The sequence below is a fragment of the Boeremia exigua genome (assembly GCF_020726555.1).
Source record: "Boeremia exigua strain MPI-SDFR-AT-0100 chromosome Unknown C7974scaffold_3, whole genome shotgun sequence".
NCBI lineage: Eukaryota > Fungi > Ascomycota > Dothideomycetes > Pleosporales > Didymellaceae > Boeremia > Boeremia exigua.
Genome location: NW_025763520.1, coordinates 1,025,735 through 1,049,833, shown reverse-complemented (window position 1 = coordinate 1,049,833; position 24,099 = coordinate 1,025,735). Strand labels below are relative to the sequence as shown.

General features: G+C 49.1%; 8 protein-coding genes across 8 annotated transcripts; 5 read left to right on the top strand and 3 right to left on the bottom strand.

Moving 5' to 3' along the window:
• Window positions 1-349: 349 nt before the first annotated feature.
• Window positions 350-3,579, top strand: C7974DRAFT_387845 (fungal-specific transcription factor domain-containing protein). The gene is made up of 10 exons (XM_046141216.1): window positions 350-657; window positions 709-784; window positions 894-957; window positions 1,004-1,473; window positions 1,523-1,721; window positions 1,792-1,805; window positions 1,861-2,505; window positions 2,552-2,781; window positions 2,848-2,861; window positions 2,918-3,579. Exons 1-10 carry the CDS (start codon window positions 595-597, stop codon window positions 3,477-3,479), a joined length of 2,337 nt encoding a protein of 778 aa, XP_046000117.1. The 5' UTR covers window positions 350-594; the 3' UTR covers window positions 3,480-3,579.
• C7974DRAFT_387844 (pyridine nucleotide-disulfide oxidoreductase-domain-containing protein) lies at window positions 3,580-5,266 on the bottom strand. The gene has a single exon (XM_046141215.1). It carries the CDS (start codon window positions 5,116-5,118, stop codon window positions 3,706-3,708), a length of 1,413 nt encoding a protein of 470 aa, XP_046000116.1. The 5' UTR covers window positions 5,119-5,266; the 3' UTR covers window positions 3,580-3,705.
• A 3,973-nt stretch (window positions 5,267-9,239) lies between these two features.
• C7974DRAFT_126189 (major facilitator superfamily domain-containing protein) lies at window positions 9,240-11,011 on the top strand. Its single transcript, XM_046135265.1, has 6 exons — window positions 9,240-9,494; window positions 9,546-9,643; window positions 9,705-9,836; window positions 9,890-10,014; window positions 10,066-10,461; window positions 10,522-11,011. The coding sequence occupies exons 1-6, from the start codon at window positions 9,305-9,307 to the stop codon at window positions 10,940-10,942; spliced, it is 1,362 nt and encodes a 453-aa protein (XP_046000115.1). The 5' UTR covers window positions 9,240-9,304; the 3' UTR covers window positions 10,943-11,011.
• A 1,266-nt stretch (window positions 11,012-12,277) lies between these two features.
• On the top strand, window positions 12,278-13,498 carry C7974DRAFT_469693 (uncharacterized protein). Its single transcript, XM_046146434.1, has 2 exons — window positions 12,278-12,377; window positions 12,423-13,498. The coding sequence occupies exons 1-2, from the start codon at window positions 12,302-12,304 to the stop codon at window positions 13,142-13,144; spliced, it is 798 nt and encodes a 265-aa protein (XP_046000114.1). The 5' UTR covers window positions 12,278-12,301; the 3' UTR covers window positions 13,145-13,498.
• Window positions 13,408-16,101, bottom strand: C7974DRAFT_469692 (uncharacterized protein; the record flags this gene model as incomplete). Its single annotated transcript, XM_046146433.1, has 3 exons — window positions 14,935-16,101; window positions 14,098-14,874; window positions 13,408-14,046 (listed from the first exon to the last, which is right to left on the bottom strand). Exons 1-3 carry the CDS (start codon window positions 15,832-15,834, stop codon window positions 13,408-13,410), a joined length of 2,316 nt encoding a protein of 771 aa, XP_046000113.1. The 5' UTR covers window positions 15,835-16,101.
• Window positions 16,102-16,614: 513 nt separating this feature from the next.
• On the top strand, window positions 16,615-17,907 carry C7974DRAFT_387834 (phytanoyl-CoA dioxygenase-like protein). Its single transcript, XM_046141214.1, has one exon. The coding sequence runs from the start codon at window positions 16,626-16,628 to the stop codon at window positions 17,850-17,852; it is 1,227 nt and encodes a 408-aa protein (XP_046000112.1). The 5' UTR covers window positions 16,615-16,625; the 3' UTR covers window positions 17,853-17,907.
• A 1,616-nt stretch (window positions 17,908-19,523) lies between these two features.
• C7974DRAFT_305202 (Ribokinase-like protein) lies at window positions 19,524-20,604 on the top strand (the record flags this gene model as incomplete). Its single annotated transcript, XM_046138019.1, has 3 exons — window positions 19,524-19,994; window positions 20,049-20,279; window positions 20,329-20,604. The coding sequence occupies 3 exons, from the start codon at window positions 19,524-19,526 to the stop codon at window positions 20,602-20,604; spliced, it is 978 nt and encodes a 325-aa protein (XP_046000111.1).
• Window positions 20,605-20,788: 184 nt separating this feature from the next.
• C7974DRAFT_304466 (uncharacterized protein) lies at window positions 20,789-23,935 on the bottom strand (the record flags this gene model as incomplete). Its single annotated transcript, XM_046137985.1, has 3 exons — window positions 20,789-21,711; window positions 21,761-21,928; window positions 21,994-23,935. 3 exons carry the CDS (start codon window positions 23,933-23,935, stop codon window positions 20,789-20,791), a joined length of 3,033 nt encoding a protein of 1,010 aa, XP_046000110.1.
• Between the last annotated feature and the right edge of the window lie 164 nt (window positions 23,936-24,099).

Genomic DNA, 24,099 nt, shown 5'->3' with positions numbered 1-24,099 from the left:
GGCTGCTGCTCTTCTCTACGAAATAATAAGTGTTGTGTAGCAAATACCATAATTCTTTGACTTCTGATTACCATAAGTGTGGTCTTTGCATATATGCAGTAACTGGCTTGCGGCAAGGGAATGTTGTTCTTGTCATTCTGGGCAGTATTAGATCTTGGGTTGAGTAATCACCGTTCGAAAGGCCGGTGGGGCTTGCTCGATTTGGACTAGTTTGCCCTCTTGGCCAGATACCTAGTGATCAATAATCAACCGGCACATTACTGATTGGTTTCATTGCGACAAATTGTTAAAGCTAATCAGCTGTACGCGCAAGACGGTCATGAGACTTCAAACGCTTGCCACTCGACCAAGCTATTTTATCACGATTCCATGTCAGAAGCTAAACTGATTATATAAGACAGAGCTGCGGGAGCCACATCTGTAAGCCGTACCATGCAGTTGGCTATCTCTGCATAGGTACGCTCTGTGTGACGATTGCGAATGGGGCTAGTGATCATGAGGTCATCACTGGTCTTTCAAGCTATCCTCTTGTATCACATGTCAACCCCTGACACACAAATTTCAACAGCTCGCTTCTCTCCACTTTGAATACCTATGTCGTTGAATATGGGAGAAGCGGCGGATACGTCGCTCGAAAAGTTGGCCGGTAAACGCGCGGTATGATTAATGACTCGTGCCCTGTTGCCGAGGTGCTAATTTACTCCGCAGTGTGAAAATTGCAGAGTAAAAAAGATTCGGTGCAACAAAGCAGAGCCATGCTCGCACTGTAGAGCGAGTAAGACAAGTAAGTTCGGCAAACGGCAACAACTTCCCTCTCCTCAACCTGCCGATAGATGAGCACCTTTTGTCGGCAACGCTCTCCGAATCTCTTGCGGCAGCGACTGATTGATCAGTATGCCAAACAGTCGAGCCCGTACAAAAGACCCAGAAGCAGAGGGTCCACATATCCGAAGAATAGTACGCATCTCGATCGTTACTCAAATGCACCTTCTGATACGTGTAGCGAGAGGAAAATAGACCGCCTCGAAGGCCAGCTTAACAGCATCAATGAGGCGCTCTTCCTCATTGCCTCGAGATTAGACGAAAAAGAGGCCCACGTAGTTTCCAGAGAACAGATCAGCCAACGAATTCCCTCGGCCGTTCAGAAGCCTTTGAATGACTCCACCACTGAAACAGATGCGTTGGCACCTGTACCCTATGAGGGTGAGACTGGAATCAGTACGCAGTCAGGTTATGTACGAGAGCTGCTAGTTCAGGCGGTTGGTGGCACTCCGTCAGTCGGTCGGAACGCAGAAGTCAACAGTTCTTTAGCTGCGCTGGAAAAGCTCGTCACTCAGCAAAAAAACTGCGATACTGTCTCTATAAGATCGACCATCCGACCGTTGATCGACCGCTCGCTTGCAGCCACTGATATCGCCAACCTAGCGCGGCCTCCTTGGAGCGTGGTGAGGATCGCCATAGACAAAGCCACAAGTCATTGACCCTCTCCAAGGTGATCCTTTGAACTCGCTGACATCGATAGAGCATCCGACTATGATCTTCGCCGCTCTTTTCTCCATGTTGAAGATGGAAAACCTGCGTGAGATTATCGAGGACTCCTACCATCATCCGGTCATATGCGGGGCTCCACGTCGTCTCCTCGCATATGGCGTGCTGTTCAACATCTTTACGGAATACTCGGTAGTGCCATGGCCCGGTATCGATAAGACAAGTTTGGTGGAGTAAGCACAAATTCCTTGAGACCGAGAGCATGGCGAGAGGCATGACGAGAGACAGGACTAACATATGCAGATATGCATCCATGTGTAGGACATCCATTGGAGTTTTCAACCACGCGTGTACTGACCTGGGACGATGCAGCTAGAACACACTTAGAAGTGGCGATAAGTCAACTCGATATGTTCCTACCAGCTAGCTATGAAAGCATCATGGCTTTAAGTGTAGGCACAGCTTGCGCGGTTGAGATGTGCAAACCATCACTTGCCTGGGTCTTAATTGCCAACGCCGCTGAGCGGTGTAAGAGTCTTGGCTACCATCGATTCGAAACCATGAGAAACGACCCTGAAGAAGATCAACGGTCTAAGATTCACCTCTTCTGGATGATATTCATGTTTGACAAGCAGTTATCCTTGCGCCTAGGACGAGCAAGCACTATCCAGGACTGGGACGTCTCGTTGCCTCTTCTTGCTACGAAAAAGACGCCCGTAAACAGCTTTGAAGAGAGCAACATGATCGTGTACTGGGTCAAGGTTGCAAAGATACAAGGGCAAGTATACGAAAAACTCTTTAGTCCAGCCACTTTCACCAAGTCTCCCTCTGCTCGATGTCAGACAGCCCGCAATCTGGTCGACTCCATGAATCAAGCCTGGAAAGAAAGAGGCTCTGCAAGCGTGATGGACTTCACAAATCTACTGAGTCCGAATGAGACTGAATTGCCTTCCAAGCGCAAGCGCGTTTCGCACGAGGCGAGCCGGACGGCTTTGCTACCCGATGACTATATGCAAAGTAAGCTTCCCGCCATACAATCAAAATATCAGATTTATATCATTAGGCTCGTTCGATCAGGTAGAGGATGTCTTTTTCCACACGGACGTTGTAGTGCACTACTCGACATGCGCACTTGTGCTGCGGGCACTAAGTCCAGACAGCAATACATTCAATGAGGAATGCCTAGAGTATTCTCGAGCGGCGCTTGTTGCGCACATGAGATGTAATTCTCAGTTCAACACCAAAGCCACCACGCAGTTGTGGTCTGGTTACATCCATTGGTCAATCCTTCAGGTGCGTAGGCTGTGAAGCCACTCGAGTAGTGCACCCAAATAGGCTCAGCAGTTAATTTTCCAATAGGCTCCAATTACTCCGTAAGAGGTTTTCCCCAAATTTGCCATCACCCCACTAATCAACCACTTTGGATCAGATTCATGGCCTTGTTCTGCAATGCAATCTACAACACTGACCGCACTGACTTGAACTCGCTTACGGGCTTTGTCTCTAGCCTGGAATCCTGTCGAAAGGTGTCTGAAGGCGCAGAGAGCTTGTACAAGATGTGCCTTCTTTTCTTGAAGATTGCAGAAATCTATATCGAAGCGAAAGAAAAAGAGGTCAGAGACACTCAGATGCACATACTGACACACGAAGAACCATATCGTACCAATGGGCCACCGATGGATGCTGTCTACCACATCACAACCGCACAATTCGATCCGCACCTAAGCGCTCTTGGCTTAGCATCCAATTCGGCTTCCTCATTAGCTGACTATCCCCCTGGTCTAAATTCTCAAGCTCCTGGCGACTATGCAGCGGGTCAGGTTCCTATAGGCTCATCAGGTTCGCAGTTTCCAGACTTGGGCTACACAAGCATGAGTGCATACCAAAGCTCTATTCAAGACTGGTTCTCAGGCTCGCGATATCTCATCAATCTTATGGACGTAGACAGCGATCTCCAGATGCCGGATATCAGCAACACTTATCTGCAATAAATAGCCCGTATGTAAAGCATGTACCTAGCTTTTTTATATGTTCTTGGAAAACATTCACTTTACATAGATAACATCGTTACTGGTATACTTCTCTATCTTTTTCTACTTCTATTTTTCTAATTCGAACTTGATTGTTCTTGCTGACTGACATGGCTTTCGCGCAAAACTAAATATTTGGAGTAATTATTAACTCGTCTTAGCTACTATCAACAAAGTTATCCTATTCCTAGACCTTGGTGGCTAGTTTTGCTTGTTCAGCATCCAGAAGACGTCTCAACTTGTGGCACACGGCTTGTATGTACGCCGGCAGAGCAGCCGCAGCTTTTGCGGCTTCAACGGGGTCTGAAGACCTTTGTGCAGTCGTTATGTCTAGACGAGCTTGCGATAACCAAGCGTGCGTTTTTGGCTCCGCGTGCCATTTCTGTGCATTAAGATAAGTTTGAAGAGTCATACCGAGGTAATCTTGGGTTTCGTCTGGGTGTGGTACAACCGTACAAAGTGCATTCTTCACCTCATCGTTGTCATAAGTAGCTTCGATGTGGCCAATGAAAGCGGCACTGAACACTTGTTGACAGAAGCGCACTGACTGCAATGTGATGCGCTTTCCATCGAAGACTGGTACGGGTTTGAGCCTTGCTAACCCATCGGCACTACAATCGATGTAAAGCGTGTCAGGCGTTGGTGTGTACTTGCAACCTTCTAGTGCAACTTCACTTGTGGTAATGCTTAAGACCCGCCCCTGACGTATAATGTTCCCAACTCTTTGGAGTTCACGAAGCTCGGGACCTGAGACGGTGGCACACTTGTACATGGTGGGCCAAATGTTCTTGTCAATGCGCATCGCCTTTCCACTGGCCTCGAGCCGGTAGAATAAATCCTCTAGAGATGAGGCATTCACGATTGCTTCGCCTTCTGCGTTAAACATCTGGGAATTACTCGCTGGAGACCATGAAGGTTGGATAGTACTGCGATCTATGCACCATGAGTCACGGGGCATAATCCAGGAGATGTCTTTGGGGTCGATTCCGCTTGATAGTAGCCAAAGACAAGCGTCAATTCCAGTTTTTCCAGCTCCAACTACGGTGTAACCGCCGTAAGGTCGAGAGAGAGCAACCAGTCCGTTAGGTGTAGTCAGATGGACACCTTCTGCTACTTCATAAGGGGGTGGTCTCATGGCGGGTACCTCGACTTTCATGAATGTGGCATCCACAATACGTGTGTCTGGCCCAACTCGGATGGCTTCTTGTTGTGTGATAATAGATCGGAATTCCCCCTCGCCAACGTATTCATGCGAAGGATAGTATTCGACTCGTCCAGTTGGAAGAAACGTCTGCTGCATGACCCTACTGAAATAGGAACGGACTTCGTCTCCCGTTGCCAACTCGGACAAGCCCTTGTTCCCGCCAATCTTGTCGATGTTTCTCTCGCCCGGGAATTTTTGAGAGTTGACGCCGTAGAAAGCAGATGGTTGATGAAGAGTGACATGAGAATAAGCAATGGTCCAATGGCCTCCCGGTCGAGCATAGCGATCGACTATCGCTATTGTAGCGTTTGTGTCTGTGATCAGAGTATCAACAAAGGCCATTCCCATGGCTCCAGCGCCGATGACGAGATAGTCGGGGGTTATTGTTGTAGTCATGTTGCTGGTTAGACAGTTGTCTCGATATTTGGGATGCGTAATGATAGTCAAAGCACAAAGGGGAGGGTGTGGGTCGTATTTATGTTTATTGCCGGACGAAAATATTATAAGCCTCAGTAACAGTACGTGTACGTCCTGGGCGATCGGAAAGTTCGGTACTGAAAAGGTCCGATGCAAATTAGTAAATGTACACAGTAAGCTCACAAGCTGTAGCCAGTGGAGGGTACCTCGGTCGAGGCCACGTACTACACAACATATCTTTTCAAAGCTTCTACTACGAAAGTGACGTGGCGTGAGCTTGTTCGTGGGCGTTCGTGCGTATGCTACCAATATTACCGTACTAGATAGTTATACTGTGGCCTGTCCCATAAGTTTTGTCGGTGGAGAAGGGTAACAGGGGTATTCGGCTGTATTTTTCGGGTAAATAGAGCTTTGCTTTGTCATACTTTCTATACAAATCTCAGTACTTTGTGTGACCCCCCTTAGCATCAATTACTGCCTAGCAGCGATCCTTCATTGTTGCCACTACCTCACTAAGCATCTCAGGAGTAATCCAGTCCCACGCCTCACGTACAATACCCCTGAGTTGATCATAGGTATACTGCCTCCCATTAGGCAGGTCAGGATAGTGCTCCTCAATATAGTCTTTCATCTTATTCCAGATAGCCTCAATAGGATTAAGATCTGGTGAGTATGGGGGCCAGTATATAGGCTCTATCCCACGCTCCTGGAGCTCATCTAGGGTTAGTCCTGCTGCGTGACCTGGAGCAGAATCCTGCATGAATTGAAGGTGTGGGTTAAGGGTAAGCCACCCGTGAATAAGTGGGACTATCCTCTCACAGTACCTCTCTTTGTTGATACTCTTCCACTCCTTCTCCCAGAAGAGGCAAGGACCTTTTGTTACACCAGAAAAGCAGGCCCAAAGCATCCACCCAGGCTTCTTAGATACCCGATCTACTGTACAAGTAGGATCTAATTCCTCCCCAGCCTTCCGAGTCACCCACCTCTTTCTGTGTCTCCCTCCAGTTACCCAGGTCTCATCACTCCACAGTATCTGCCACCACTGCTAAGGCTCCTAGTTAACGTGGAGCTCAGCCCATTTAAGGCGAAGATCCTTCACATCTTGTGAGAGGGGGGGCTTGCGTAGGGCTACCCGGCGTGCGTACCCACGACGTTGTAAGGCTCGTTGGATAACCTTATGTGACACACCCGATTGCTCAAAGGGGCTAGAGGCAAGCTGCTGGTAACTTAGTTGACGCGTAGCTCGTGATGATCGAACGTAAGCCTCAAGCTCGTCAACTTGGGCCTCTGTGAGAATGCATGGTCGATCACCTCGGCGTTGTGGCGTGACCTGCTCGCTAGTAATTGTATAGCGAACCTGTCTCTTAGTTATATGGAGGAGGTTTGCAATAAATTTGTGGGTATGGCTAGCAAGGATAAGAGTCTGCACCTGCAGGCGTTGATCGCGTGTAAGCTGTTGGCTGTGGGTAGGCGTGGATGGCTAGTTAGGTTGAGGTTCCATTTTGCTAATAACACGTAGATGCAGCAGTGTACAGGTAAGCACAGTGTTATATACAAAATTAGGTGGGATTCGGTGTAATCTTGTCAGTAGGGCCATTCTGCGTCATCCGATCGACACCCCTGTTGTGGCTGCCCCACCGACAAAACTTATGGGACAGGCCACAGTATGCTTTCGCAGACTATCAAACAGGTTCAGAGTACTTAGCATAGGGGTTTGGAGTTCCCTGTCTGCGGAGAAGTGACTCCAGACCTTAAATTTAATCCTTTTTGCATTCACGTCACACGAAGCACAGTCGAGGTTGCGCACGAAAAAGAGTTGCTGACTGGTCTGGAAGCACAAAAGGTGTGCCGAGGGGCTGGCGGCCAGTCGGCCGAGAGAACATCTGCAGTCGACGCGAGTTGCAGCTCACCGGCGCTCCTTCGCGCGACAAGACCAGGTCAGGAACTGACAACGGATGGTCGGTTAGGTGGGTGCCGGAGAGCCTAGTTAGCGGTGTCCCGTCTCGCCAAGAGACGCTAGCGATCCGTTCCGAGGGTGTTTGCACGGATACAATAGAGCGTACACTTGAGCCGACCAACGCTAGAGCTCGGAGGTTCGCGTTCCGTTCCGAATTTTCCTTGGCACACCTTGTATCGACGCAGGTAATAAGACCCTCCGATACGGTTCCGATTCCACTACGAGGTGTATGGGAGCACTGGGAAAGTCGATAACTAGGGAGAATCTTATTCCTATAGGTCTTGTACGAAGAATACTTAAAAACTATCTATCCTAAGACTGCTACAAGCCTGCCCTTTATACCTATGAGTCTTGGTTGGCTACAGAAAGATGCGGGATGGTAGCAGGGTCGTGTCGGAACTAAGTCGGAGGGGGGTCGGTTCTGGGTGGTTACAGATATTGTGGTGGTAGGAATATTCACATTCGAAGTGTAGTGTATTGTATTTCTCCCTAACGGCCCATTGGGACTTGTCTTTAAGCTGTAGTTTTGCATCACGTGCCCGCCCTTGCATCTCGTCCCAATGGAACGTCGGGGCTCCGCGCTAGGTGACAAACACTCTACCACAATATGCTGCGGTCTTGACTCAGGGTTGAGTCGGGCATGAATCAGAGGTCGTCCAAGTTGGGTAGTATCTTGTTTGTAAGATTCGAGATTTTAATAGTCGATTCCTACACACCTGACTAACTGTTTGTTAGTTAGGTTAGCTATTAGTTAGTCAGATTACCTATCTACCTAATATATTACTAATATAATAGAACTAAAAGATGCTATAGAAATAAGATTAAATAGATTCTAGAAGACCCTAACCTGTAAGAATTAACTACTAAAATCTTAAATCTTACAAACAGATACTACCTAACTTAGACAACCTCTAACTTTAATCTAACTTGACCCTGAGTCGCTCCTTAAACATACCTATAGCCACCTAGAACTAACACCCTCCTAACTTAGTTCTAACTTACCCCTGTTGTTACCCCTTATCTATCTATAGCTAACTAAGACTTATAGGTATAAAAGGCAAGCCTATAGTAGTTCTAGAATAGATAGTTTTTAAGTATTCTTTGTATAAGACCTATAGGAATAAGATTCTCCTTAGTTATCAACTTTCCTAGTGCTCCTATATGTAACGACGCAGGTAATAAGATCCTCCGATACGGTTCCGATTCCACTACGAGGTGTATGGGAGCACTGGGAAAGTCGATAACTAGGGAGAATCTTATTCCTATAGGTCTTGTACGAAGAATACTTAAAAACTATCTATCCTAAGACTGCTGCAAGCCTGCCTTTTATACCTACAAGTCTCAGTTAGCTACGGATAGATAAGAAATGTCAACAGGGGTGAGTCGGGACCGAGTCGGAGGGGTGTCGGTTCTGGATGGCTACAGATATGTCTAAGACTTGATTCGGGATCGAGCCGGAGCTGAGTCGGAGGTCGTTCAAGTTAGGTAGTATCTTGTTTGTAAGATTCGAGATGTTGATGGTCGATTCTTACACTATACACCTTATAGTAGAGTTGGAACTATATTAGAGGGTCTTATTACCTGCGTCGTTACATAACCTTAAGCTAACTCTAACCCTAAGCTAACCCTAAGGTATCTTTTAAGATTTTAACTTATTAAGAATTCTTTTAGAATTTATTAAGAACATAATAGAAAAAAAAGCTATTATGTTCCTAACATAATAGAAAAATAGTAGTCAAGTTAGAATTTCAATAGCTGGGTGGGTAGGTCAAGAAATAGCCGAGCTACTAGCGTTGGTCGGCTCAACTGCGTCCTGGATACAATAGGCGCAGTGCAGTGTCAGATGCAACATCGTACCTAGCTAGGTACTGAACCCTTATGTAGTATTTAAGCTTGAAAAGACTGCACGCCCCAACGCAGGCGCTGTGCGCATTACTCCAAGCACGGCCACTGCGGTCAATCAGTTTAAATAGTGACTGCTGTAGCCCGACAAGATGAGGTAATGAATTCTTGTGCGTCTCGCTTGCCGTTTGTGTAAAACGTTGTGGGAGCGTCGAATCGGGAAATCTCACTGCGGTTATTCACGGCTCGCTAACGAGATGACCCGCCCTCGATCTTCTGTGTCTGTCTGTGGCTCGACACAGTCTTCTTAACTCTCAGACTGCCAAAGTGGAGTCTTAATCTTGCTTGCCCCAGATCTCATTCTGTATGATGCCTACTAAACACCAAACGCCCGGCAAGAAGATGCCAGCTAGTGATATCGCAATACTGTCGGGAGCCAGTGCTCTGCCTGACTCGATAGAACGGGAAATTGCAGATGCACTACCGCCTCGTGATCGTGGCAGAGCTGCATGGACATGTCTGGCAGCCATATCAGCCATATCCATGTCAACTTGGGGTGTGTCCCGTACGTCTTCTACTAGATCGAGCTGCTGATTTCTTGTTGCAGGCTTCGGTGCCACTCAAGGCGTCTTCCGTGAATACTACTTCAAAAATCCCCCTTTCCAAGGTAATCAACTCGTGGCATCAATTGGTCTGCTCGTTGTCGTAAGATGCCCGCGCGAACTCACCCCCATTGAGACAGCTGCCTGATACTGAGGACATCAAGGGCATCCTACAATCACTGTCGCCTTTTCTCCTTCACTTGATTGGCAGCTACCCAGAGTCCAGGCAATACATGATGTGGGTTGGAATGGTCTTAGTTGTTGCCTCTTCGCTGGGCGCTGCTTTCTCTACCACAGTGAGCATAGCCCCAGTGTGCCGTATTGGTTTCTCAGCTAACGCTGCGCTCAGGCCTTGCAGGTCATTATGACTCAAGGCTTGATGTACGGGCTTTCGAGTGGCCTTCTCTTTGCCCCTTGCATCAGCTTTGTCGACGAGTGGTTTCTCCAGCGCCGCGGACTTGCGAATGGCATATTGTAAGCCGTCAAGAATACCAAGGCCCGAAGACACCTTGCTAACAGGCAGAGCTTTGGCTCGGCCAATATTGCTTCAGCTGCCCTCTCGCCTATATTTGCACGTCTTTTGCAGCGCTTCGGGCCACGTACGACCCTCATTGGTTGGACACTATTCATCGCCATCACGATTTCCATAGGTATCCTGTGCATACGCACTCGCCCCACACAGAGCACACGCACCGAGACTGGAGAAGAGAAACGAAGGTCTACATTCCGACCTTTCAAGAGCATGTACTTTTGGTTATTTGTATTCTCAATGGCTGTACAGAGCTTAGCCAACAACCTCCCCGCGAACTATCTTCCCAGCTATGCCACCGATCTTGGAGTGGACTCGACAAATGCAGCGCTTTTGGTCACATATCTGTCACTGTCTGGTATCGTCGGCCAGGTTTCGCTTGGAGCCCTGACGTAAGTGTGACTCGGGCTTTCATTGCTGCGTTCGTGATTGACTAACAATATGATCAACAGAGACGCAATTGGCCCTCTAGTTCCAATGCTACTCAGCACTCTAATCAGCAGCTTCGCGGTTCTTCTTGTATGGGGCTTAGGTAAAACATATTGGACTATGGTTATTGTTTCGGTTCTTTTTGGGGCTTTCGCTTTCAGTTTTATGGTTCTGCGAAGTCACATGGCCGCTATTGTGGTGAACGATAGCGACCGACCAGCAGAGGAGCTTCTTGTTTCTGGAGTTCTCTTATTCACAAGAGGAATTGTGGGAGTTGTATCCGGTTATATCGCTGCCGCAGTTCTCCAGAGCACTGGGGACAAGGGAGTGACTTCTGGATACGGTGCAGGAAAATGGCGCACGTTCATCATTCTATTAGGCACCACAATGACTGCGGCGACCATTGGCGTTCTCGGCCTTATCAAGAAGAAGACTACCTCTTAGCTCTCAGCCCCACTTAGTTACCTCGATGATACGTACATCAGTAGATAAATCCTCGAGTCTCCTGTCGACAGTCATCCGGAGTACTTAGCTGACGAAATCTCGTCTGATCACATTTAGACTCGCTAACATGAGCACTTCTTACAGCGTCGTACCTCCCACTAACAACGCTATTTTGTTCGGAACTGCTGTTTGTGAATAACACGGAAATTCAGAGGCCACCACAAAGAAGCCTACGCTAGGAACCCGTGGTCTGGCTGCATGGGTTTCGGTGTATCTGCTACATATCGGCATCTTCATGACCGCCCTACCTGCCTCGGGCAGAATAATTATCGAAGTTCTTGACGTACACCCTCTCTGCCGTCGTCTCGTCGAATACATAGCAGCCTTTCTTGGCGGTGTTCAGAGAGGCGTAAATGTTGGATAGATGACAAACTCCGCTCGGCTGTTCATCGTGTGCTTCCCCTCCCACACTTTGACCACTATCTGATAATGTATACCTTGCGCTCAAGTGACGACACCCAAATTACTAATGCAGATGGTAAGGTACACAACGTTATGGATTGGTAAGAAAAGAAGAATAAGATATACGAAACTTCGCACGCAGCACAGGATCGGTCTTTGTTCATTGGGAACTTGTACGGAAATTTGTGATTCTTGCCCAACTTCGTTACAATATCAAATTTCTGTCAATGTTACGCGTTGCCGTTATGAGTTACATTGTCTGCAGATTTTCCGTGCCTTTACAGACTTATTTGTGGCTGGCAATGACAAGACCGAAAGCCAATACGAAGGGAATGGCTGCATCCTACCCAAGGTAGATACACTATTTCTCATAGCAGTAGTACACCTGACTCCCGGTGCTGGACATTCCTGTACTCTTGGAAATCACCCCAAAGCAGATAGGGCTGGTAGCTGCACGATAGGATGGCAACTTCCTCCTTGCTACCAATGAAAGAGTGACATTCTTGCCAACATTGTGTCCATTTGTTTGCCCTAGGTTTCCAATTCAGCCTTTGTGCCGTGCCGCTCCCGCGCGGATCACAGGGCAGGCAAAGTTTGACGTGATACTGAGATAGTCGCGACACATGAACTATTTCACAATGCGGTTCTGTAAGCACGTTCCCTTCCTCTATTTAATGCGTGGCGGTTGAAAATATCTACATTCTTTAACACGTGCATACAATTCATTCCATTTAGCTTTCGGCATTCCTTGGTCAGGTCGCACAAGATTCACACATTCCAGTAGTCTGTATCAGTGCAGCACGAGTTCAACAACTTTAATGAGCCATACATAATATAATCCTGCGGGCAGGCAAACGAAGATCATCATCGCTACGCAGGTCTCCTAAATCACTAATCATGAGGACAAACACAATCGCGCTCTCGGCGCTTACTCTTGCAACAGTCTCCGTTGCTTTGCCAATGTCCTCTGAGAGTACGTAAGCAGGCTCTATTGAAACACATGGCTAATTCTACACAGCCAACCGGGACCAAACCAATCCCACGACGGAAAGACTCTCTTTACCGGTCGGTTGGCCTTCAACGAACCCAAACATTCTAGCGTCTCTACAGCCTGTTCTGCCAAATGGTCTTCCAAACAACCTCCTGAGTGGTATCCTAGGAGGATCCGCTCAAGATCTTGCGGATGCACCAGCAAAATTGCTGGCCATCATCGCTACCGTCAACCCGTTCGCGGGACTCGTAGCAGCTACAATGTCAAACATTTTGACAGGTCTGCCAGCAGCAATTATTCCGGGGAACCCACTTGAAGCGCTTCTCCCTAGCGCTCTGGAGGACCTTACAGCAGGTATACCGGCCGCCCTGTCGGCCAATCCGCTTGCGGCACTCTTGCCCACAGGCCTTCCAGACATCGCTGCAGTCTTGCCAGGCGCTGTCACGGCCCCGAACCCAATCGGAGGGCTCTTGGCTGGCTTGATACCAACCCCTGCGATCGTAGTACCCGCAGTTGTGGCAACACCAAGTCTTTCGCCAATCCTGGCAGTTTTGCCAACACAGGCTGTGTCATCGGTGATAGCGGCAGCCCCTGTGGCGATTCCTACCACAGTTTTGAGGGAGGTACCAGCATTGGTGTCGTCTACAGTGATTGCGAGACTTCCAACTGTTGTGCCTACCAACCTTGTAGCGGCAATACCGACCAACATCCTAGGGTTCCGTCCCACCGTCTTGCCCGTAGGGCCTTAGGCGTCGCGTGTGGCAAATTTAGTTAGCAATACTAAGGTACCGTCTCCGCTTGCACAGCATACGTAAACAGTCTGTAATGGCTTGCTGGCTACTCAAGTTCGACTGGTTTGGGGTTGGATGATGGTTGTGGCATTCTTGCAATCATTGAACACACCTGCGCTGAGTAAGGTTATTGAGGTGGGATTAGTTAGGGGTGCGGTGTTCGGACAAACGAATGATAACAAGCTAGATGAGAGCAAGAATCAACTTGCGATGACTGCAGATTAGTTGAGAACAATGTCAACCTCGTTTGTCTCGCCATGATCCCATGAGCGTTTCCACACGGTACCAAGTGCTCTGCGCCGTGCAATCTTTCCGTCCCACTCTATCCACAGCACAAAGTAAAACTCATAATGTGATTCCAATCTCAACTCGGCCCGGTTCACACATTCCTCGAACGGATGCCGGGTGCTAGACTCCGTCCTGTCGTCAAGACCAAATCTGCTGCTATCGATGGGTGCTGAGCCCTCGGCGATACGAATCAATTCGATCCTTTCACCAACAGAAACTCTTTCGCCTTCACGTGCGTTCAGGCGAACTGAGCCTACCCACATCTTTGTATAATCAAAGATAGGTACATCAACAACATAAAATTTTGCGTCCTTGTGCTTGCCCAGGCGCCACGGACATCCATTCTCTGGCGTTCCAAGGGTAACAAACATTCGCTGGGTGCTGAAATGTAGCTTTTGCTCCCGTGTCGTAATAGGATTGATGTCTCTGTGTCGCTGAAACGGTGGTATCGGGTAACGGAACCTCCGATCGGTATCTATATGTGATGGTCTGTTGTACCCTAGATAAGTATAGAACAATTCAGAGTTTGAATCGGCGTCGCCTGTGTGTTTCTTCCAGCGATCTCCCCATTCCTAAGTATGATCTGGGGTGGCCCCATTCCTAAGTATGAAATGATCGCGTACTGTGCAAAAGGAATCATCCACCCGACTGGTTACTACGTCCGCTCGATCCTGGTTCTTAAAAAATCTGACTATCGGGGTAATGGTGGTTTCGAATTTTGAACGCGGAAGCTGAACATCCGTGTTGCATTTCCACATTGTAAGGTCTAATTTTCCCGACCATCCAAGCCACGACCAGCTGGGAGCGCAGTCAGCTTGAGGAAATCGCGGCTGAAGACCTGCGTAGGGCTGCCAGAGCAGGCCTATCGTAAAGTAAAACTCGGGTAGACCTCCGTAGAAACCAGCTGGGAAGCCCACACACATCTGGGTCATCACTCCGAGGAAAGCATTCAACACATCGGAATCGTAGGTCAAATTGCGCAAGTTGTACCGTTCGACCAAGTTTGCATAGTCGGAAAACGATGGCCAGTCCACGGCGTAGAGTTTCTCTCCCTTACCATGTTGATCCATGGGTTCTGTTGCGTTTACTGCAGTCACAGGCAGCAGCGACCAGAGCTCGTTCCACGTTGCCGAGTAGCATATCCAGCTCACGAACTTGTCCATGTACAAGAGTCTTCTGGAGAAGACATGCTCTTGGAATGTCCAGGCGCGAGAAGACCATACGGTTTCTGATAATCTTCCACGTCGCGAAACTTGCGTGCTTTCTCTAATCATGGTCTTTGTGGGGAACCTGACAATATGTCTCCGTCGTTCTTCAATCCCACGACCTAGTCCAGCCAAACCCTCATCTGCATGGCTACCATCCGCAGCGACGATGGTAAACTCGGCTTTTGCGTAGGTCTAAGCCATTACATTGAGGTGTAAAATCTTGGTTTCGAAGTCGTCCTGCACGATACACACGCGATCAACCCAGAGATATCGCTGCCCGACCATAGCGCATAGTTTGATCGCGTCACGGATAGTTGCAGGGACCGAGTTTGCACTGGAAGTCGACAGGCTCCCCGGCCGAGCGAGGCTATCAGTGTTTCCCGTCGTTGCTTGCAAAGTCTCGACCGGACCCCATACGTAACTCAATGCCACATACGGGACATTTTGATCCGGTGTAACAACGCATTCTTGGTCCACGTCAATAAAAATGGGACGCACGTCTGATCTTACATGAAGAGCGTTGGGCTGTTGGCACTTGGGACCATGGAGCTTTGTACAGCAATCAAGCCATTCTCTTATTCGAGCCGGATCGACTTGTTCTGGATTGTAAATGCAGGGTGAGCCATCGGGCCATGGGGCTGAACTCATGGAGACCTTTTCGCCCACCGAAAGAAAGCGTATAACTGCAAGCTGATCCAAGCAAGATCGCCTCTCTCCAGCATTTGCGGTTGCGGGACCAAACGCGATCGCAAGAACAGGGTTGTCGTCCATGAAATGAGCGCTGAAGCTACAATCAATCGCAGGGCTAGATGCAATCTCCTCAAATCCAGCCGCGAGTTGCTCGTCAGTACACAAAAGTATTGAAGTGCATGTAAGACAATTTGAGCTCCTCGCTAGCAAGTCGGAGCGACGGCCGAGATCGAGGTCGCGGATAGCCTCTATCGCTGGACCACATATTGATTGTACTTCTTTTCTGAACTGCGAATGTATCCCATGTTCAAAAAGTCCGGTCACTATGTCCAAGAAGATGCAAATGTTGCAGAATTGCCCGCGAGATGACGGCTCAAAGTATGTTTTCACTAGCCGTGTGAAGTCGCCAGCGATGTTGGCATGGGAAAGGGCACCGAGCAGTGGCTCGGATAGATTCGACATGATGACAATGAGTTCAGAGCATTGCGTCCTGCCATGAGCGTAACGTGCAATATATATGGGATGCTGAGGGCGTAACGTGACTTGGGCGCGCCATACACCACGTCAATCACCAAGGGTAAGCGAAGCGGCGGGCGCGGGGGTAAGGGCATAGTCAGTTCTCTCTGGCTATGCAAACACATCGCATCGAAGTCGTTCAACGAATGAACCTGGGCCGAGACCTGTTGTGGTGAAAAACTTAACGGAGCGTTGAATCAAATTAAAAAAAACAAAATCCATGTTGCAATTCAGTGTCCGTCCAGCTCTGGCCTGGCAGCTAGCGCGCCCCACTTTTGGCTCACGTGCACGCCTGCCCAGGTCAGAGCCTGGAACACCTTCACCCACGCCAGATGAGACAGAAGGCACTCGTTGCAACAAAGTTAGAAGTAGCAATGCCAGTCATCACGATTTCCGCTTATAGACGGAGCCCAAGGAATCGACAAACACATAAAGCGGCTATATGAGCCAAGACCCCGTAGAAGCCGAGTGACCCCGCTTCAGCTGTAACGGGCCTCGCGACTGGTGGTGAGATTGATACAAGCTTGCGCTTACTGGTAGTGCCTTTGCATCCGTCCTACAGCTGATGGGTTTTGCGGGGGAGCAAAAAGTGCAGCTATTTAACGTTCGATCCGGCAAGAACGCCCGATGACAACAGCGGAAAGAATTGCCTTCTGTGCAATTGAATGCTCAAGATAAAAAGCAGATTTCGAGCTCCATTTCCATACTTTCCATTATCGTGACCATCTCACATCATTATGGCACCTGCAACAAACGGAACAACTGCGACAAACGGCGCTGCCCAAGGTCAGCCCGAAACAGCCCCAATCGGTTCTCGGGTCTTTTCCACAGAAAAGCCGACTTCACTGAATGACTTCAAAACTTTGACTACGGTATCCCCTACATTCCACTATCCCCTGGCAAGTTGCATCACCAAAAACGTTCCAGTATATGATCTCGAGGCCTATTCGTCCTACACCGCAGATCAGCTGTCCGCTCTGCAAGATGAATGGTACCACATCCTCCTGCATGGACCGGGTGTTTTTGCTACGAAGCACATCTACACCGACCTATCTTTGATCGACAGAGTCAATGAGGTGTACTCATCGATCATCAAAAAGGAGACGCAACAGTCTAGTAAGAAAGGCGACCATTTTGCAACTTCTGGATCCAATTCGCGCATCTGGAACTCGTTCTCCAAACACTGTCTCGCGGATCCTAGAAGCTTTATCGAGTATTATTCCAATCCATGGCTCCCACTCATCTCCTCCACCTGGTTGGGACCACACCATCGCCTCACAGCACAAGTCAATATCGTGCGTCCCGGTGGCACAGCACAAATTAGTCATCGAGACTACCACATTGGTTTCCAGAGCGCAGATTCTTGCGAGAAGTTCCCAAAGGCGTTACAGGTTGCCAGTCAATTCCTGACTCTCCAGGGCGCAGTGGCACACAGTGACATGCCACTCGAGTCAGGGCCCACGAGACTATTGCCATTCAGTCAAAAATTTGAGGAGGGTTACATGGCTTATCGTATCAAAGAGTTCCAAGATTACTTCTTAGAGAAGTACGTCAGTGTGTCACTAGAGAAAGGCGACGGACTTTTCTTCAATCCTGCACTCTTCCACGCCGCCGGTTCAAACACCTCGACTGACGTGCATCGCTCTGCCAATTTGTTGCAAATCTCAAGTGCGTTCGGGAAACCGATGGAAATGATCGATAGCGTACCGTTGGTGAAAGAGACATGGGATACTTTGGCGGAGCAGCACAAGAAAAATGGAACAAGCGAAGAAGTCAAAGCTTTCGTAGGAAATGTTGCGGAGGGGTATCCTTTCCCTACTAATTTGGATCGGAGGGTTCCAGAGACAGCCGGCATGGCTCCAGAGAGTGAGCAAGACTTATTGATGAAGGGGCTAAGGGAAGGATGGAGTAAAGACAGGGTGTTGGCTGAGTTAACAAAGATGAGGGACGATTCTAGAGCATGAGTAGGGCAAACTCATTTTGAACAATTCAATGCGTAGAAATGTCTGTGTCACAGGGAAAGATAATAATCGGGTATCAAAATGTGAAGGAATTTCCTACTAAAGCCGCGCCTCATTTGGACTCTTTGACATACCCATCATTCCGGCGCAGTAGTTGGGACACAGATCAACGCGATGACAACGCCGCGGCCTGGTTCGCCAACCCTATGTTACATACATCCCGCAGTCTTACGTGGAATGGCCTCAAGCCACACGCCCTCACGTAAGCAACCAACCACCAGGCCTGATGAGCAGCATAATTATAACAAGATACTTGAGGGTATCAAACTGGGCGTGGCGGAAGTTCACAGAAGTATTGCGCTTATAGTTATTGATGACGAAGAAAGCGAGAACAAGATGGATAAGGCATTAGTTTTGAGGGACTAAATTTAAGATTCTTTCACATCCGCCTTGACTCTTTTTGACATCCTCTGATCTTTTTATGATACTCTTCTTCAGCTCTCCATCTTCGTTGTCCGCTAGGTCATTGTTACCATTACTAGGTCACGGAAGCGATATGTGAGTGTAAGCAGCGCCTTCAAGTTGGGACACAGCATGTCCAATTCTGGAGTTCAAGCCGCCTACTGGATGAAATGAGGGGCGCAAAAGATCAATCATCTAGGCTGACCCTCAGTGTATCTTGTAACGGCAAGATCTACCCAGGTGACCAATCGAGGTGTGAATGTTGAAGGTGGTTGCGCAAACACATGCCCATTGGCAGCTGTCGGACATTGACATGCCAGTGTGAAGCACACGTGTATCAATCAACCTGCAATCACGCAGGACTTCCATGCATCCACCATACTTAGCATTTCCCAAGGTTCTGCTTGTAGTAAGCACGGCTCTAGGTCTCTTCTTTCGCTACAGCGCACACATTCGCACATTTTGGTAACTGCATCAACATACTCAAAGGGCAATATTCTACCGAGACCTCTTTGGAACATTCTGACTGAAGATACAGGCGAGAACTCTGACTCGTCACTTCACTGCCAGGCGCTATGACAACACCTGACAACCTTATTGCTCTTGCAGGAGAACTCGCAAAGCTTAGCGGCGAACTCACTGCAGTCGGTGGCAAGCTCGCAGATGCAGCAACTCAGCTGGAGCAAGAAGCTGCGAATCTGGCTGAAGAGCGTGCGAGGCGATGGGGTTTCGAAGTCCAAATTGCGGTCGGCGTGAAAGGTGGCCCTAACGGCACCCAAGTTGTTCAGGTGAAGGATTGAGTCTGTGTCTTGCTACGCAGTCCCTAGCTGTTGGGGGTACAGGTGCAATCTTGATCTTGGGTAACATTTTGCTCGTCGTGTGAGAACGCAAATGTAGACCGATCTGGCCGCAGTGATGTCATACATCGTGCACTTATTGGACAACTGGAACGTAAATCTCTAAGACATGTACCAATTTGACTGTACTAGCTGCTCGGAGGATATGTATTACATGTTAGAATAGCGGAAAAATGATAGTCGTGGGGAAAATTGAAGTTGACGTAATAATTCTTGGCATTTTTGCAATCACCGCATGCAACTCCGAAGCGCGGCTAACCGCGTCCATTGCGCTACACCTTTCAGGCCTAGCTCAACCCCAAACTTGAAGAGCTCTGATCATCCCACCTGCGCCGTCTCTCCCCACAATATCAAAATGGGTTCGAAAGCAGTCATCTCGGTAATTGGATCCCTCAATGTCGACCTCGTCACTCGTACTTCACGTGTACCAGTAGCGGGCGAGACTTTGACCAGCGAGTCCTTCGACATTGGGTATGGAGGAAAGGGCGCTAATCAGGCTGTCGCGTGCGCACGCCTGTCTCGAACACAGAAGCAGGCAGCCGAGAGCAAGGCCTCTGACATTGAGGTCCGCATGGTTGGTGCCGTCGGAGATGATGAATTCCACGAGGGCTTCCTCAAGAGTCTGCAAAAGGATGGGCTGAAGACAGATGCTGTCAAGATCTTGAAGGGAAAGAAGACTGGCGTCGCAGTGATTACAGTGGAGACCAGCACTGGAGAGAACAGAATCATGTTCTGTCCTGGCGCCAACTATGATGTTGAAGCCAAAGACTTGGTCGACGGCGATGCAAGCGTTGCGTTGTTCCAGCTCGAGTTGCCTATGGAAGTTGTATGTACCACATGAACAAGCAGGGTTGATGGATTTTAGACTGACAATCACAAGGTACTACACAACATGAAGGCTGCGCGTCAGAAGGGCGTCGAGACCATCATCAACCCAGCACCGGCCATTCCACTTCCAGCAGAGGCGTACCAGGGCCTTGGTCACTTGATTGTCAACGAGACCGAAGCTGCAATCCTCTCAGGTATTGAGAACCCAACTTCGTGGGACAGAGTTGCAGCTGTTTTCATCTCGCGTGGCGTGCAGAACGTGATCATCACTCTTGGCGGCGAGGTAAGTCGTTCTCTTGTCGGTGTGACACATTTGCTGATGGAAAACAAAGGGCGTATTCTACCAGACCGCTAAGCAACAAGCTGAGTCCAAGAGTGGCCGCATTGTACCAGCACGAAAGGTCAAAGTCGTCGATACTACGGCGGCTGGCGACACTTTCGCTGGTGCTTACACCGTCGCTGTGGCACACTGGAAGTCGATCTCCCAGGGTTCCGAATTCGATTTGGATGCAGCAATTTCACATGCCAATCGTGCTGCTTCTATGACAGTGCAGAAGGCCGGTGCACAATCGAGTATACCTTGGGCCGATGAGGTACCCGAAGCTTAGATCATAGGATTGAATGAAGTAAACCTCCATTCGTATGCGCTACATGTAATGTCCCGCATTGTCCAAATTAATGTTGAACCCTACAGTGAAACTCTGAAAACCCCAGATACAAGCACGCGATCACGTGCCTGACACAATGAAAACTGGAATGTACTGATGGTTCTACGACTCAGTTGTTTTTCAATCAATAGCGTGCGTTGGGCTGTTGAGGCTGTGGATACTGCAATACCGACCCTGGAACGGTTGACTGCGCTTGGTATTGAGCATTGTGGCCAGCTCTGGTGTCCTCATTGTGACCCAACGCCGGCTCGAGGCTTGCAACAGACAGATGCTGGTTGTCAGCGCGTATTCCCGGATTCGCATAGCCTGCACTGGGAACTGCATACTGTCCAGGCATATGGAAGCCCTGCTGGCCTGGCATTGGTCCTTGATACATCTGATGGGGCTGTTGGTAGGCCTGTGGTGGCGAAGACATTTGGTAAGCTGGCTGGTTGGGTGCGAAATGTTGCCCGGTCTGATTGTAGAGATGTGCACCGCCGAATCCCCCAGCATGAGAGCCTGCACTTCCAGTCTGGGTATGCATTGGTTTCGGCTTCTTCATCTGCCGATCTTTCGCTCTTAGCTTTTGTTCCTTGGCACGCTGTTCAGGAGTAACTCCATAAGTCTTGTTGAGGTAGTCAGCGAAATCCAGGTACGCCTTCAGAATCGTGTTGAAATGCATCGGTTGTAATCGGACAGTTGCATCCGGTTTGAGTACGTCCTTGTGGCTGTTGCCCTGTGCCTCAAACTCTGCAAGCGCAAGTGCTGTCTGACAGGCGTTGCGGATCTGTCGACCATTCAGTCGCCCTTCTTCATTTTCTTCCCAGTACTTTGAAAATTTGGAGCAAATCTCGGTTTCTTCAATGTCGATCGTCCTGCGGGTGTTTCGGAACCTCTTCTTGATCAGTCTCATGTTCAAAGCAAGGATGCTTTCCGTAGACTCTTTACTCAGTTGCGGGTATTCAAGACTGAGGTGAATTCTAGAAGCAAAGGCTTCGTCGAAATCGCCTATTCTGTTAGTAGTAAGGAACAGTATCCCAGTGTAGTATTCAAGCACACGCAAAAACACTCCAAAGCCGTTAGCGTCATATTCGGTGGAGAACAGTAATAATCTCACCTGCTACTAGAGCATTCCTGCTGAGATCAGCACTACTCTCAGCACTCTTTCGAGATGCTAGGAAAACATCGGCTTCATCCAGAAGTAATACACAGCCCCAGCGGCTGGCAAGTTCAAAATTTCGCGCTAATGACTCTTCGACTTTCTCCGCGGTGAAACCTAGGTCGCCTTGGATAGAGGAAGTCAGTTACGGTCATGAAAAAGTGCCAAGCGATGCCGGAGCTGTTACTTACCACACGTTATCTGGAGAAGAGGTTTTCTGAAGGCTTCGGCGACGCCTTCCGCGGTACTGGTCTTTCCGACACCAGGGGCACCATGGAGAAGCATGATCAAGCCTTTACCCTTGCCTTGGAAGATGTCCACCTCCTGTGAGTCGTCTCGAAAGTGCTGCGCCACAAGGGAGAGTATGACATCCTTATGTCCTGGTGGCAGTACCAGGTCATCGAACGCCGTGTTTGTCATCTGTTTATCAGAAATACTCGCTTGCATATCAGGCTTCTCGCGGTTGTACTTGGCCTCGGAAATCCATAACAAGTCCAATTCAGCCCATTTCCGGGTACGTAGCACATAGCCAAAGACCCTGTCTGACATGATGAGGTAATCAGCGTCTCTGATTTTAGACTGCTGGTGGTCTTTTTGGACGTCTGAAATTGGTCGTTGGGTCATCGAAATTGACACCGTCCCCTGTGAATCAACTAGAGGGTGAAGCTCAGCATAGTTGACGTTCCGACGCCGGTCATAGTGCTGATCGCCCCATACGAGATCTCTGTAACAGCACTCCGCGTTGCACGCGGCTGAAGCTGCGTCGTGTGGACCTGGCTCAGGAGAGACGGGCATGCCTCCTCCTAGTGGTGGTCGTTTTCTGTTGTCGTCCATCGCGAAAATCTGTGCATTATCGATGACCACTTGACCTTCTAGTCGACCCCGACTTCGATAACATGGACCAGCATAATAAGCATGCTGGATGGAATTGCGTTCGACAAAATCTCTGCCCCGCCGTATGAGTTTATCGCGAATAGCGGTAGTCACCGCGTCGAGCACTGCAGCACCTCCCGTGAGATTCACAGGCCAGATTGTGTTGAGTCTAACTGGATAGATTGGAAGGTCCATTACATTTTTCTCACCCTCGAATGCTCGAATCTCGAAAGCGACTGTGACGGGACCGAGATTGAATCCATCTGTGTCAATGTACACACACCATAGCTTGAATGGTCTGTTGTCACCCGCGTGTCCCCAGGGCGGTGGGGGTGGAGGTGGAGGCCCATCCATGTCAGATCCGGGGCTTCGCGGTCTTAGAATCGGCTGTTCGTTCCAGACTTCCCAAGGGGCTACCGCTCTGTGAAGACTGGTTTCAATATGTACGATGCGGTACGCTTGATACCCATCGGTCTCGATCACCTCGTCGCCAGGCTTGAAAAGCAGCCACATGTCGTGGAAAGTTACCTTCGAGCATCGTGTGCTCTCTAAGTACGATTGACGGGGCAGGATAAATCTATCCATAAAATCCATTAGAGGGCGCATGTGTTGTAGAGCTAATTCGGACTCGATAGCATTTTGGAAGTGATAAATTTCTTCCTTCATCCAATCTGTGTCGCTCTCTTCTGAGCCCTTCGGGAGATTATGGGGCTCGAGGGGTTCCGAAGCTCCTTCCGTTGGGGAATGTGAAGCTACCGGGGCTTTGAGCAAATCCGCAAGTGGGGTTCTCCTCCCCTGGCTTTCGGAATCATGTATAGTGTCCTGTGTGGCCTGCGCCTGTTGGCCATGCTTTTTGACGAGGGTTTCCAACCAATCTCTCAGTTCCTGTTGAAAGTGGATGAACATTTTGAACGGTCTCATAAACACAACGGAATTCGCGCCTCCAAAGATATCTGACAGGCCATGGAATCTGGAGAAGATGAGGAGAAGTAACCGGGAGTTGACACGGATACGATCAGGCAGTAGACCATCTCCAGTGACTTGGCCCACAGCCTCGACAGGATTAACAGTGGCAATTTTACTGGCCGCTTGCTGTCTCTTGATGCTATTCGCTCTACTCGATATGTACCAAATGACTGTTGGTTTCCCATTCAATATATCGATGACGTGCTTTCCAGCGGGGTCTGGGCTGTCTTTGACCTGGAAATCGGCCCATGACACCTGATTCAGCGTGGGTATGAGGCCCAACCCATCATGCATCGGGTCAGGTGGAGGTGGAGGTGGTGGTGGAGGTGGTGGTGGAAATATCGACGCAGCCTCTGCGTCGTCAGGTTTCGGGTGAGATCCGTCAAGAACCTTGTGGAGTTTCCCCTGACGTTTGAGTTTTCGAAGCCGGTCGACTTTTTGGATGATCTCCTTTGCAA